This window comes from Pan troglodytes, chromosome 5, assembly GCF_028858775.2.
Source record: "Pan troglodytes isolate AG18354 chromosome 5, NHGRI_mPanTro3-v2.0_pri, whole genome shotgun sequence".
NCBI lineage: Eukaryota > Metazoa > Chordata > Mammalia > Primates > Hominidae > Pan > Pan troglodytes.
Window position 1 is genome coordinate 16,468,624 of NC_072403.2, and position 15,444 is coordinate 16,484,067.

General features: G+C 45.4%; 1 protein-coding gene across 5 annotated transcripts in view; it reads left to right on the plus strand.

The window, feature by feature from the left end:
• Positions 1-15,444, plus strand: part of GCNT2 (glucosaminyl (N-acetyl) transferase 2, I-branching enzyme) — a 138,432-nt gene that overhangs the window by 29,113 nt on the left and 93,875 nt on the right. Inside the window, exons 1-2 of one of the 5 annotated variants that reach the window (XM_009450482.4) lie at positions 25-106; positions 7,399-8,604. In XM_009450482.4, the coding sequence (XP_009448757.2) occupies positions 7,680-8,604 (925 nt within the window). In that variant the 5' untranslated portion in view covers positions 25-106; positions 7,399-7,679. Of the gene's footprint in view, positions 1-24; positions 107-191; positions 284-7,065; positions 8,605-15,444 lie in introns of those variants that run through there. The other 4 variants (XM_009450483.4, XM_009450485.5, XM_063812767.1 and 1 more) reach the window with 4 other exon arrangements.

The window sequence follows — 15,444 nt, forward strand, 5'->3', positions numbered from 1 at the left end:
ATTCCACTTAAAATGCTAGGGTTAAACTGCGTTTACCTTAAACAGGCTTACTGTGTTCACTGCTGGACGCCTCTGGGCAATCTTACCCTCCTGGGAACTGAGAGAGGTAGGTGGAGGTCAGCGTGCTGTGAAACTGGTGGAGGGAGGAAACTGCGGGGAGCTGGTCTTCTCGTGTTACCTCTGTTAAATCGCTGACAGCAGTTTAAGGTCCAATAGGCTGGTACTCACATGGGCTGCGTGGATGTTTTATATTTCCAGAACCTAGCACAGTGCCGGGCATAAAGTAAGTACACCAAAAAATGTTGAATGAGTCATTTGGTCATGAGATTTCTGTTTCCAAAGGTTTTTTTTTTTTTTTTTCCAAAGAATAGCATGTTTGTATGTTGTTTCATTACATGATGGGCCTACTGGGCACTAGGATTTTCCATCTGTCTCTAAATCATTAGTATCCTTCTGTATCTCAGTTACAACTTTTAACTTTGTAGGAAAGGACAACGTTCACTTCAGACTGAATGGTTTATGTTTCTCAGTTCCCTTCAGGCAAGGGAAAATGTTTCCAGAATTTGATAAGGTACTTGGTATTGTCTGGCATTTAAATTTTTTTTTTTTTCAGACATAGTCTCACTCTGTCACCCAGGCGAGAGTACGGTGGTGCAATCTCAGCTTACTGCAACCCCCACCTCCTGGGTCCTGCCTCAGCCTCCTGAGTAGCTGGGACTACAGGTATGCACCACCAAGCCCGGCTAATTTTTGTATCTTTAGTAGAGATGGGGTTTCATCATGTTGGCCAGGCTGGTCTCAAACTCCTGACTCCATGTGATCCACCTGCCTCAGCCTCCTGAAGTGCTGGGATTACAGGCATGAGCCACCGTCCGCAGCCTGAAATGTATTTTATTTAATTAGTTGCTGTGAGGTATGAACATTCCTGTGAGGTATGAACCTCATTTGATAATAGGTAAAATTGAAAATGAAGCTCTGGGCCATGTAGAAAAGTAGTAGATCCATATTGCCATTCTGTGAAAACCCATCTTCTGATATTAAAGACAGGTCTACTAAGTAAATTCAGGTTTTGCCAAACTCAAAGCTACTTTTCTGTTTTCCTTATTTTTAAATGTAGGCCTTTGAGAGTCGTCACTTGTAAATAGAGTCTTTCTGCACCTGGTAGTAGATTGGCCAAATAGAGGGTAGTTACCTGTAGGCTGTGGTTTTCCAGAAGAAATAGGGAGACTGTAATCCCAGGCCCTGGGGACCCTACAGCGTAAAGGATCTGTTTCTTTGCACTCTGTTCTGATTGAACAGCATATTGCAATTATCGGAAGAAGGGAGGCTACATTCTTTCATGTAATTATTCTTAGTGATCAGAAGCTTGAGGTCTCCCTTGTGGAAGTATTCTACCTATGGCAGTAATTTTTGGTTCCTGTAACTTCAAAATCCTATCAAGGACTTTCTGAGCGATAGAGGTCGGGAGGTTAAGAGCAAAACTCCATCCAGAAAGGTGAAAACAACAAACAAAGCCTGGGGCCCTGAGATTGGGCTGCTGTTCTAGCTTCTCATAATATCCAATTTATAGAATACACTCAATCCTCAACTCCAGGGTAACTTTCTGCAACAGTAAAATTAGACTGTTAAAACGAATGAGGTTCTCCAGCTCAGGCTTCTCCCCTAGACCCTGGCTTGGAAAGCCTGGAGTTGTCAGATATCTTTTCATGTGCAAACGCAGGCGGGAAGTGCCTTTAAGGCCTCGACTCTGCCTAGTAACTGAGCTGCTATTTAACTTGCCTCAGTCTTGCATTGCCTCAAAGTTATTTGACTGAGCTTGAAAAGACCAGTTTTCAGCCAGGCGCGGTGTGGCTCATGACTGTAATCCCAGCACTTTGGGAGGCCGAGTCAGGCGGATCACCTGAGATCAGGAGTTCGAGACCAGCCTACCAGCATGGTGAAACCCCATCTCTACTAAAAAGAAAATACAAAAATTAGCCGGGTGTGGTGGCACATGCCCGTAACCCCAGCTGCTCGGGAGGCTGAGGCAGGAGAATTGCTTAAGCCTGGGAGGCAGAGGCTTCAGTGAGCCGGGATGGCGTCATTACACTCCAGACGGGGCAACAAGAGGGAAACTCCGTCTCAAAAGAAAAAAAAAAAAGACCAGCTTTCTCTTATAGTTTCCTATTACTTTTTTTCCCAGCTATTTTTTGTTAAACGATCACAACCCACTTCATTTCCCCCTCGTAGCCTCTTCTTCCCCACAGCTTTCCATCCAGGTCTGGAATTAGCTCTGACTTCTCTACAAGCCCTGAGCTGAGCACGTTAGGTGCCCTACCTCCAGAATCCTCCCAGCATGGCCTGGAGATTGCTGTTGTCTTGACTCTAGACTTGAAAAACCAAGGCCGGGCGCTGTGGCTCATGCCTGTAATCCCAGCACTTTGGGAGGCCGAGGTGGGCGGATCACGAGGTCAGGAGATCGAGACCATCCTGGCTAACACGGTGAAACCCCGTCTCTATTAAAAATACAAAAAAATTAGCCGGGCTTGGTGGTGGGCGCCTGTAGTCCCAGCTACTCGGGAGGCTGAGGCAGGAAAATGGCCTGAACCCGGGAGGCGGAGCTTGCAGTGAGCCGAGATGGCGCCACTGCACTCCAGCCTGGGCGAAAGGGCGAGATTCTGTCTCAAAAAAAAAGAAAAACCAAGACTAAGAGGTGTGGTGATCTGGCTAGGAAGGAAGCCACAGTTGGGAGTTGGAGGCTCTAAGTAACAGCAGAGCCCCTTACAGCCTGCGAGATCCATGCTGGATCTTGGTTTGTTTTTCAACAAACGGGTGGTGTTTTCTCAAATTCACTCCAAGAGGAAGCTGTGATTATAAATCAAATGACTTATTCAAGGGCTCCAAGCCTGTTAAGAGTGGCTTTGGTCCACGGAGACTTTCTGACACATAATCCAGGGCTTTTTTTTTTTTTTTTTAGACGGAGTTTCGCTCTTGTTGCCTGGGCTGGAGTGCAATGGCACGATCTCGGCTCACCGCAACCTTCGCCTCCCGGGGTTCAAGCGATTCTCCTGCCTCAGCCTCCCGAGTAGCTGGAATTAACAGGCATGCGCCACCACGCCCGGCTAATTTTGTATTTTCAGTAGAGACAGGGTTTCTCCATGTTGGTCAGGCTGGTCTCTAACTCAATCCGGGGCTCTTTTTAACCATACTATTTAAGCCCTGTTGCTGGAAGCCTGTGGTTATAACCTATGCTTAAAAAGAAATAGTGATGAGGATAAAACAGGGTACTGAACTTGTCAATAGAAAACACATAAATAAGAAAGAGGAGGCAGAGAGGAGGACAGGAAAAGGTTGTCTTTTTGAAAAAGGACAAAATGATACAAAAATTAGCCAGGCATGGTGGTGCATACCTGTAAGCCCAGCTACTTGGGAGGCTGAGGCAGGAGAATCAGTTGAACCTGGGAGGCCGAGGTTGCAGTGAGCTGAGATTGTGCCATTGCACTCCAGCCTGAGTCACAAAAGCAAAACTCTGTCCCCCACCCCCCAAAAAAAAGAAAAGAAAGAAAAGAAAAAGGACAAAATGTGTTGCCCTTCAGATTACAAACCAGTTTAATCCAAGCTGTTCTTCCTCTGAGACCGCATCAGGCTTTCACAGACACTGAGAAAGTTTCCATCGCCCCCCCTGCCCCCACCCCGGTTTCTAATTTGGGCACACAGGTGATGTCATGGTAAAATGAATATGTGAAAAGTGCTTTGGGCATCATATGGTCCATGAATAATTAAGGTGAGGATGATGGGATTCTTGTCTGTAGAAAGGAACGCCTTTTTTTCTGCTTCTCTTTCTACAGTCAGTTATTGAGATTAAACTCTAAGTGCAGTGTCTTAGTGCAATGAAAATTAGTTTACATCCTGGAGAGTGAGAATTTATAAGAGTATGTGTTATGGAGAAATAAGCAATTAGTGATTGAACATAATATACACCCTGCCAGTTATTGAGCAACCAAACTATAAGTCTTTGCTGGTTCCCAATTTGTTCAGAACTCTTTATTTATCCCACCTGATCAGTGCCTCCGACTTAGAATTGGGGGGTATTAATTTTGATCTGAAATTCAACCTGGGATGAACAATCTCGCATCCTTTTGGTCACTCCCTGATTACCATCTCCTCCCATTATATCACACAAACGCAAGAGCCTAGAGCCCGGAATTGAGGAGAGTGATTACTGATAGATTGTACAAGGGCATCGGGAAAGCTGGAGGGTCTGGAAGACCAGCGTGTCCCATGTGCCTACCAAAATAAAATGCAGCAGCTAGCACTGGGTTGATGAAAAAGGAAATAGGTTCATATTAATTCTTTTTTTAAATGTCTAGCATTGTCAAAGATACTATTTTACAGAATCATAAATGCTCCAGAGCTCAAAATCAAGGGACCGTCTTAGCATTACAGGTAAGGTACAAGTAAAGACGTATGAACTTTGCTTGTACTTGCAGCAGAGCACAAAATACAAGTGTTCGTTACCCTGCAACTAAATCCAGTGAGTTGTACATTCGAAGAGCAGGCAAATGATTCAAGATGCTTCTATGTCTGCAATGTCTGGAGGGATAGAACTAGGCCAAGAATGAGGTGAGAGTCAAACAAACACCTGCTGTAATTGTCTGGATAAATTAGGAGAAAATATGGTAAAAATTACTTGACTAGTTTAGATAAGCATAATTCAGCATTGACATTTTCATTTAATCATTCCTATAGTATTTCATTTGATATGGACAGGGTCTAAAGAGACGTTAAAAGTCAACTAAAAATTAGAGAAATGTTAGTCATTTCAGAAAAGATTGATTTTGTATGCGTACTGTATTGAAGAAGTGATTTGTTCAAAAGAATTCTGGATAGACGCATGAAAGATAGTTAAGAAAATAGATATTTGGGTTGATTAAATTCTATTTTGGGGGCCCTATAGGCACAACTGGGTGTACCTGAGTCACGCTGTAGAATCTGATTCCAGAAGCAACTGAGAACTGACTCACTGAGTTCTAGAGAATTTTCCCTGTGTCCTTTCTTGTCATCATTTCCTGTGTTCCTGACACTGTGAAATGGGGTTGGCTGCCGTCTCAATGTGTTCGCTTTTAGCTGGGTTAGCGGAAAAATCAACAGGAGTAACTCCAGGTTCTAAAGTAGTGATTGTGAAGATAATACCCGAGGCACACCAAGAAGCACTATGGAAAATGTTATTGTATAATAGTAAGTGCAGAATGCAGGATTTAAGCTTGCATCTTCCTGCGTTCTTTTTTTTTTTATTAGAGATGGAGCCTGGCTGTGTTGCCTAGGCAGGTCTCAAACTCCTGGCCTCAAGAGCTCCTCCCGCCTTGGCCTCCCAAAAGTGCTGAGATTACAGGCGTGAGCCACTGCACCCAGCCTCCCCTGTGTTCTTGATAAAATAAGAATGTGTATTTCCTATAGGCAAGAGGTAAATGAAAGTACAGGACGTGGAAACATTGTGTTTAGAAACTATCTACGATATCATGTCATCTTTGTGATTAAGAAAATGAGCCAGGTGCAGTGGCTCACAGCTGTCATCCTAAAGCTTTGGGACGCTGAGGTAGGAGGATAGCTTGAGGAGTTCAAGACCAGCCTGGGCAACACAGTAAGACCCCCATCTCTACAAAAGAGTAAATTAATTAATTAATTACATTTAATAAAAGTTAGAAGATACATTGGAAAAATTAGGTTTATTGACTGTACCACATTCACAGATACAAATATATATCTCCTACAAATCAGTATTACCTGGAATTTCTCACTAATGTGATCAGGGAAGCAGGGAAATGAAAACTTGAGCATTCAATCAATAAATAGTTGATTGATGGCTGGGTGCGGTGGCTCGTGCCTGTAATCCCAGCACTTTGGGAGGCCGAGGCGGGTGGATCACCTGAGGTCAGGCGTTTGAAACCAGCCTGCTCAAAAATGGTGAAACCCCGTCTCTACTAAAAATACAAAAATTAGCCAGGCATGGTGGCAGGTGTCTGTAATCCCAGCTACTTGGGAGGCTGAGGCAGGAGAATCGCTTGAACCTGGGAGGCAGAGATTTCAGTGAGCCGAGATCGTGCCATTGCACTCCAGCCTGGGCAACGAGAGCGAAACTCCGTTTCAATAAATAAATAAAATAAAATAAAATAAAAAGTTGATTGCCTACTACATACAGACAATGCTAGGAGCCAGAAACATGAGGAATACATGAGCTCAGCGCCAATGGAACATGCTTTCACACCGGGTGCAGCTAACCACCACATCATACAAAACTCGTCGCTAACGTTTTAGATGTATAATCTGATTGGCATGGGCTCACAGAGGAGGGAGTAAGGGAAGAGTAAGAAGATTTCAAAGGAGAGGTGGTAATTGTGTCATTTATTAGAAGTATGAGTGTGGGGTAAGAGATACGTGTGTATGCATGTATGTGTGCGTATGCATGTGTGTGTGTGCGTGTGCACAGGAGTGTATGTGTGTATGCGTGTGTCTGTGTGTGAACGCACTTCTTGTTTAGTACCATTTTGCTGCTGCTTTACCACCCCAATCTGTTCCTGGACACGGCGATGGACTCTATATGTTATCTCATTTTATTCTCACAATTGACCTCTGGTGGTAAAATTATTCTCATTTTTTACAGATTTAAAAAAAAGCCTCCTTTAAAGCATCTGTAAATCTGGACATAAGAGCCTCTCTCCTAAAATTCAAGACTGAGATGCTCTTCTCTCCTTCCTCTAAGCATCAGGGTTCTCTGTCTGCATCCTATGCGGACCAGGGCAAAATAAACTTGAAATTCACTATGTTAGCCTGTATGCAATTTTGGGTGATGATGGGCTATTGGTCGTTTTGTTGTTTTAAAAAAAGAAGTTAGCCTTTATTCATCAGAGTGCCACAGTCACTTTGTGCAGTAAGTTAGGTGGTAAGGTAAGCTTGCTAATTAATGGGCATTTTAAAGGACTTTACCCAGCAGCAGACAAAATTAAGCCCTGGAAAGAATTTAGCCCAGTAGCCAGTCATATGCCATGTCGTATAGCATACCCAGCCAATGGGGAGAGCGAGGTGTGGCTGTGGAAAAAGACAGGGTTAAGCAATTTTTTTAAAGCACTACATATTTATTGATAGAATATCTCTCCAGGCAGTATTCACATGCTTTAAACTGAAGCTCGTAGCTTGGCAGTGCAGTTTAAGCAAATAAACTCAGGCTGTTGAACACAATGATTAACAGGAAGCAGGGGAGGGGACATAGTTACTAGACTCTGGCCGGGAGAAGAGGCTGAGGTTAAGGTCTTAGAGCCGATGACTTGCAGAATGGTCACCTCACCCACTCGCAATTTCATGGTGGGAACAGGTGGACCCCCTGGAATCAGAACCTCTCTGAGGACATTTGTTTTTGTGTAGACACAGGTTGCAGGTTAGCAGGAGAACAGGCAAGCCAAATGCAAAGGAGCCACTTCAGAAATGTGTCACAGAAAAGTGAAAATGCAACCTAGTGGTAAGTGAAGAGGGGAAGAAGAAAGAAAAAGGACCAGAACCATGAACTGAAGGGACGGGGAACAGCCAGACGAGAGCTTCAGCCATCACGAGGATGATTTCGGAACCTGGAGAAAATGTAAGTTAAATATACCTACACTCTGATCCTATCTCAAGAGAGAGATATTTTACTCATTTCCTGGTTGTGAATGATGGGTTCTTGGAAGCACTGTCTTTTTAGCGTGTCTCTTATCTCTGCCCTGATTTTTGTATTTGTTTACAATACTGAGTTATGGGAGAATAAACGTTTTCTGAGGGCAGCTCTGTCCAATGCTTCACTGTTAGCAGAAGCCTGTCATCAGATTTTTGAGGGGAAAGTTTTTTACCCAACAGAAAATGCATTGAAAACAACCCTTGATGAAGCTACCTGCTATGAGTACATGGTTCGAAGCCACTATGTAACAGAAACACTCTCTGAAGAAGAGGCTGGGTTCCCTTTAGCTTACACGGTGACCATCCACAAAGACTTCGGCACTTTTGAGAGGCTCTTCAGGGCGATTTATATGCCCCAAAATGTCTACTGTGTGCACCTGGATCAGAAGGCGACGGATGCCTTTAAAGGTGCAGTGAAACAGTTACTCAGCTGCTTCCCAAATGCTTTTCTGGCTTCCAAGAAGGAGTCGGTCGTCTATGGGGGGATCTCCAGGCTCCAGGCTGACCTGAACTGCCTGGAAGACCTTGTGGCCTCTGAAGTTCCCTGGAAGTACGTCATCAACACCTGCGGGCAAGACTTTCCCCTGAAAACCAACAGGGAAATAGTTCAGTATCTGAAGGGATTTAAAGGGAAAAATATCACCCCCGGAGTGCTGCCTCCTGACCACGCTGTTGGACGGACTAAATACGTCCACCAAGAACTGTTAGACCACAAAAATTCCTACGTGATTAAAACAACAAAATTAAAAACTCCTCCTCCTCATGACATGGTGATTTACTTTGGCACGGCCTACGTGGCTCTCACAAGGGACTTTGCTAACTTTGTCCTCCAAGACCAGCTCGCACTTGACTTACTCTCCTGGTCCAAGGACACCTACAGCCCCGACGAACATTTCTGGGTGACACTCAACAGGATTCCCGGTATGTATGTCTCTTAACTTTTATTTTTACGAATAAACACTGCATGGTCAATACTAAATAAGTTGCTTTGAAAAGAGTGGAAAAAATGGGACAAACTTCTTTACGGTTTTAAATGTCAAATTAAAAAAAAAATTTCATCTGTAAAATGGTAAAATGGAGATGTGTTATATCACCCACTCTTGTGAACCGCTCTGTTCACAGGACAAAAGACCGAAGGAACGCTGGCCATATAAATAAAAACGTGGCCGAGCACAGTGGCTCAAGCCTGTAATCACAGCACTTTGGGAGGCGGAGGCAGGTGGATCACTTGAGGTCAGGAGTTTGAGAGCAGCCTGACCAACATGGTGAAAACCTGTATCTACTAAAAATACTAAAAAAATTAGCCAGCCGTGGTGGTGCATGCCTGTAATCCCAGCTACTGGAGAGGCTGAGGCAGGAGAATCGCTTGAACCCAAGGGGCGGAGGTTGCAATGAGCCAAGATTGTGCCACTGCACTCCAGCCTGGGTGACAGATCGAGACTCCACAACGCATTTAAAATCAGGAATATGTATTATAAATAAAATTTGAATGACAATTTGAACATTTCAATAATATTTTTGTCTCTGTTGAAGCTCCCATCCTTTTGAAATGGGAGCAAGATACAACTTTCAAATTTTTTATTTGCAAGCTCTTTTCTGGTCTTGAATCAAAAATCTAAAGCATGGCCAGGCATGGTGGCTCACGCCTGTAATCCCAGCGCTTTGGAAGGCTGAGGCAGGAGGATGTCTTGAAGCCAGGAGTTTGAGACCAGCCTGGGCAACATAGTGAAACACTGTCTCTATTTTTTTTCAAGAAGTTAAAACAAACAAACAAACAAACCTTATTGCACCTTAGATTTCTAGGCTGAGCGCAGTGGCTCACACCTGTAATCCCAGCACTTTGGGAGGCTGAAGTGGGCGGATCACAAGGTCAGGAGTTCGAGACCAGCCTGGCCAACATGGTGAAACCCCGTCTCTACTAAAAATACCAAAAATTAGCCAGGCGTGGTGGGGCATGCCTGTAATCCCAGCTTCTCAGAAGGCTGAGGCAGTAGAATCGCTTGAACCTAGGAGGCGGAGGTTGCAGTGAGCCAAGATCACGTCATCGCACTCCAGCGGAGACTCTGTCTCAAAAAAAAAAAAAAAAAGATTTCTAGACTAGTACCTCCATTTTATAGATGAAGAAACTTCAGTGTGATTACATGATGTGCTCAAATCCCACAGCTGGTAAGCAAATGCACCCATTATAAACCAGGTCTCCTAAGCCTGATGTTCTTTTTAGGTTGACTTTCAATAAGGTCTCAATTGTTGCTAAATCAATTCCATCTCTCCTTTGGTCCAAGTTCCAAATGATTTTTGAATAATCTCAAGTTGTTTATAGTGAACCAATTTAGTCCTGCTAGTTCAATTCAAAATAAGAATTCATATTTGCCGTTCAAAGGAAAAAGTAACTGGAACCCGTATGAAGATCACAGTCCTGGTTTCTTTGGATTGCTGGTTCAACCCTGGATGCACATTACTATCATCTGGGGCTTCTAAAAATACCTAAGCCAGCCCTGTTTCCCTCCTTGGGGCAAGACCTAACTATTGATATTTGTACAGCTTCCAAGTGATTCTCATGTACAGCCAGGGGTGTAAACCATTGCAGGTGCTTGTTTTAGATATTGGCATACAAAGCTTCCTAGGCTTAGAATTCTCTTTAAGTCTGTGATTTTCTCAGAGCCAGAAGGGGAAGTATAGTGATCAAAAGAAATTAGGGCTCAGGAAGGTCTGGTGGGGAAAGCACAGAGCTGTTTAAATAGAATTGTAGTGTCCAGAGTAAGGGAAGTGAAAGCCTCACTTCTCTCCCATGTGCTTGGAGTAGGATGTAGACTCTTCAGGTCTGGCCACCCTACTGTAGGGGAGACATTGACACAGCAGTTCCAAAGAGAGCAGCCAGGGAGGTAAAAAGGCCAATCCACCCCCCCCCTTTTTTTTTTTTTTTTTTTTAAGAGAAGACCAAGACAAAGAAAAAGGATAATTGATTTGGAAAAGACTTGAAGAGGGATCGGTGTCTTTACCTAATTAAAAGATTTGCTCAGGAAAGAGAAATTAGACCAACTCTGTCGTTTTGGAAGTAGAATCTAGGGCCAGCGGGTGGGAGATGAGAACACATGGAGCTGGGAATAGAACGGGCAGCTTCCTCAATGGTGAGCAAAGCCAAGGGAAGCAGGGCTGGGGAAGTGCTGCCGAGGAAACCTCAAGGATTGGAGCGGATGGCCTCCGAGTCCCTTCCCACTCTCAGAGTCTGTGATCCTAATCAGGGGACTCAACAGAAACTTAAGGGAAACCCCCTGACTTCTCGACTCGATGTATCTATTGGAGCTGGATTTTTACACCCCGTGTTAGCAGTAACAGATTGGCAAAGCAATAGAAAACAAATGCACCAATTTATGTTTTTCAGAAACCTAACACTCCCCTAAAGTCATTTCTGTGTTATGTGTGTGGAGGAACACTGCCGGAGGACCCTGACCAGCTCTGCCAACTCTTTTTTTTCTTTTTTTGGATCTCACTCTGTCATCCAGGCTGGAGTGCAGTGGCACAACCACGGCTCACGGCCTCAACCTCCCAAAGTACTGGGATTACAGGTGTGAGCCACACAGCACCCAGCCCGTGCTGGTCTTGACCTCCCAGGCTCAAGCCTTCCAAGAGGCTGGGACTACAGGCACGTGCCCCCATGCCTGGCTAATTTTAACTTTTGTAGAGACGACGTCCTGCTGTGTTGCCAGTGCTGGTCTCGAACTCCTGGGCCCAAGCGATCCTCCTGCCTCAGCCTCGTGAGCCACCACATCGGGCAAGCCCTGCCAACTCTTTCCCAACCTGAGGCAGGGCTGAATGTAGGAGGTTAGGGAATTAGAAACCTAAGGGTTGTCTTGTTTAATTATTATTCCTGCTATGTGGAGATCTGAGCCATTTTCCGTTGTAAGGGTCCTTCTGGTTGATGTGTATATGTTGTGGTTTTTGCTTTTTTTTTTTTTTTTTGGCAGGCGTGCGAGGGACATTTTGAGATTGTTCCAATTCATTGTCATGATTGAGGGATTATGATTAGGATTCTGTAAAGTAACTAGTCCAGGCCAGGTGTGGTGGCTCACGCCTGTAATCCCAGCACTTTGGGAGGCTGAGCTGGGTGGATCGCCTGAAGTCAGGAGTTCAAGACCAGCCTGGCCAACATGGTGAAACCTATCTCTACTAAAAATACAAAAATTAGCCGGGTGTGGTGGCACGTGCCTGTAATCCCAGCTACTCGGAAGGCTGAAGCAGGAGAATCACTTCAGCCCGGGAGGCGGAGGTTGCAGTGAGTTAAGATCCTGCCACTGCACTCGCGTCTGGGTGACAGAGTGAGACTCCATCTCAGAAATAAAAATTTAAAAAAAAATTAGTCCAGAAAAACATCTCACAGCTGAAGTGGTCTCATGGGAAGGGAGAACAGCACTGCCCAATAGGAATGCTACAATGGGAGCCATAGATCTAAAATCAAATTTTAGATTTTCCAGGAGCCACATTAAAAGAAGTAAAAAGAAGCAGATAATACGAATTTAAAGAATGTATTTTATGCCAGGTGTGGTGGCTCACGCCTGTAATCCCAGCACTTTGGGGAGCCGAGGCGGGCGGATCACTTGAGGTCAGGAGTTTGAGACCAGCCTGGCCAACATGGTGAAACCCCAACTCTACTAAAAATACAAAAAACTAGCCAGGCGTGGTAGCTTGTGCCTGTAACCCCAGCTACTCGGGAGGCTGAAGCAGGAGAATCGCTTCAGCGATTTAGGAGAACCAGGAGGCAGAGGTTGTGGTGAGTTGAGATCATGCCACTGTACTCCAGCCTGGGTGACAGAGCAAGACTCTGTCTCAAAAAAAAAAAAAAAAAAAAAAAAAAAAAAAAAAGAATGTATTTTATTTAACTCAGTTTGAAATATCACTTTTACTTGCGGCCTGTGGCTGCGACCACAGGCAGGGGAGGTGGACCACGCATCCTCATTGCTGGTGCAGTGGTCAGGCTCTGCCGCCCTAGCAGCACCGAGACGTTGGCCGTCCTCATGTCGCAGAGTCTCCACCTCTGCTGGTTTTGCTTTGCCTGCTTCTACTTTATTTGAAATTCTTGCCTGTGCTTCAGCACTTCCCCTGGTTTATGGGCTCCTCCACCCTGTGGGTTCTACTTCCTATGTCTTCCCCTAGTATCTGCCAGATTCCATGCTGCTCTTTTTTTTTTTTTTTTTTTTTAAGATGGAGTCTCGCTCTGTCACCCAGGCTGGAGTGCAGTGGTGTCATCTTGGCTCACTGCAACCTCCTCCTCCTGGGTTCAAGCAATTCTCCTGTCTCAGCCTCCGAAGTACCAGGGATTACAGGTGCATGACACCACGCTTGGCTAATTTTTGCATTTTTAGTAGAGACGGGGTTTCACCATGTTGGCCAGGCTAGTCTTCTGACCTCAGGTGATCCACCTGCCTTGGCCTCCCAAAATGCTGGGATTACAGGCGTGAGCCACTGTGCCTGGCCCATGCTGCTCTCTTGACAGCAAGTGCTCTCTGTGTCCCATTCAGATGTCCCCAGAGAGTCCTGCCTTGGGTCATGCAGCCATTGTATTAAACAATGAGGATCCCCGTTCTCATTCCACACCACCTCTCAGGCTGCGGCTGACCTCTTTGCAGGCAGCTGCCCTTTATGTAGCCCCAAGTTGTCCAATCAGCTGTGACCAGGGTGGCAGGGTCATGTGGTTTTAAAAAGCAAAGCTTGGGTAACACAGATACCTTGTCTCTACAAAAAAAAATCAAAAAATAGGCGTGGTGGCATGCACTGTAGTCTCAGCTGCTGGAGAAGTTGAGGCAGGAGGATCGCTTGAGCCCAGGAGGTCAAGGGCACAGTGAGCTGCAATAGCACCACTACCCTCAGACTGGGCAACAGAGTGAGACTCTGTCTCAAAAAATGGATAAATAAATAAGCAAAACAAAACATGGGTCCGGGCACAGTGGCTCACGCCTGTAATCCCAGCTCTTTGGGAAGCTGAGGTGGGCGGATCACCTGAGGTCAGAAGTTTGAGGCTAGCCTGGCCAACATGATGAAACCCCGTCTCTACTAAAAATGCAAAAATTAACCGGGTGTGGTGGTGCATGCCTGTAATCCCAGCTACTCAGGAGACTGAGGCAGGAGAATCGCTTGAACCTGGGAGGCGGAGGTTGCAATGAGCCGAGATCGCGCCACTGCACTTCAGTCTGGGTGACAGAGCGAGACTCCATCTCAAAACAAAAACAGACAAAAACATGGTCCATCCAGCAGGTCCTCTGGAGGCCTCTCAGAGGATAAGACTCTCTGCATGGCCTGCTCAGGTGAAGGTGCCCATGAGGAGAACAGTGTTACAGAAAGGGGGTTCACATATGGCTTTAAAGATGTCCAAGAAGCCTCACTAGCTGTTCTGAAATTAGGGCTTCCTGCCCTCCCTTTTTCCTCTCCCCACTTCCGTCTTTTACCCTTAATCTGGTCCACAAGAAGATGGCATGCCTTTTAGTTTCTTGTCTGATTCAGCTGTGGATGATTTCCATTTATAAGCCCAAGATGCGAGTTCATCCACCTCCCACTTTCCTCCTGAGTTATTATTGATCCTCTGGGTTGGATGGCTCTGCCTGTGATAGGGACATTCAGTGAGTTTATTCCATTGGTCATGTGTGCCTTGAATTTTACACATTTCAAAACTGACCAGTGATTTCTGTTTCACTTGCTACAAAGGAGTATTTTGAATATAACTCCGTGGGAGTTTGTTTCAAACTCACATTAAAATAGGAATGAATGCAAAAACAGCCTTTCCTGGGAGCAGGCTTTGTGGGTGGTGGGAGGAAGGAGTGCCAAGGTGTCCAAAGGGGAAGGAATAGAGAAAGGAAGATACCTGGTGGGTGATTGAGGGCCCGAAAGACAGACCCTCCCTGCTTCCAATTTGTTTTTCCCCTGGAGCCAGCCTGCGGACTAGCCCTATTGATATTCCATGGCAGGCATCTTCCCCTGAACCCTAAATGTGGGTGGCTCGTTGTATTTCTATTTGCTGTAGAGTCCGTACTGGCCTTACTCTTTGTCACTGTTTGAGGCTGGTATATCCCGTTAGTTCCTCTATATGTAAAAATGCAATGCTGAGGTTCCAGGTGCCGAGACCTTGAGAGATGCAACTTTGGGAGCAGAGAAGGGCAGATCCGAATCAAGGTGGTCTTGGGAACTCATCCTTGAGCCCCAGGGATGTGGCTGGGATCTTACTGCGTGCAGAGGGAATTGATATTCCCCAAACCAATGGAGCACACAGAGCTTCTGAGATGCTGGGCGAATGGACAGACTTGAAGGGGGGGAGGATTTGGGGATTTTTACTATTAGCTCCGCTTAAGCAATCTCTGTTTTTTTATATCTGCCAGAAATACCGGTTTTTGTCAACTTCTTTTTTTTTTTTTTTTTTTTTTTTGAGACAGAGTCTTGCTCTGTCGCCCAGGCTGGAGTGCAGTGGCGCGATCTCAGCTCACTGCAAGTTCTCCTCCCGGGTTCACGCCATTCTCCTGCCTCAGCCTCCCGAGTAGCTGGGACTACAGGCGCTCACCACTGTGCCCGGCTAATTTTTTGTATATTTAGTAGAGACGGAGTTTCACCATGTTGGCCAGGATGGTGTTGATCTCTTGACCTCGTGATCCACCCACCTCGGCCTCCAAAAGTGTTGGGATTATAGGCGTGAGCTACCGTGCCCGGTCTCTTGTCAACTTCTAGAAAAGGAAATCAGAGAGTTGGGACACCTGTGAGTTCCTTTTTTTTTTTTTTTTG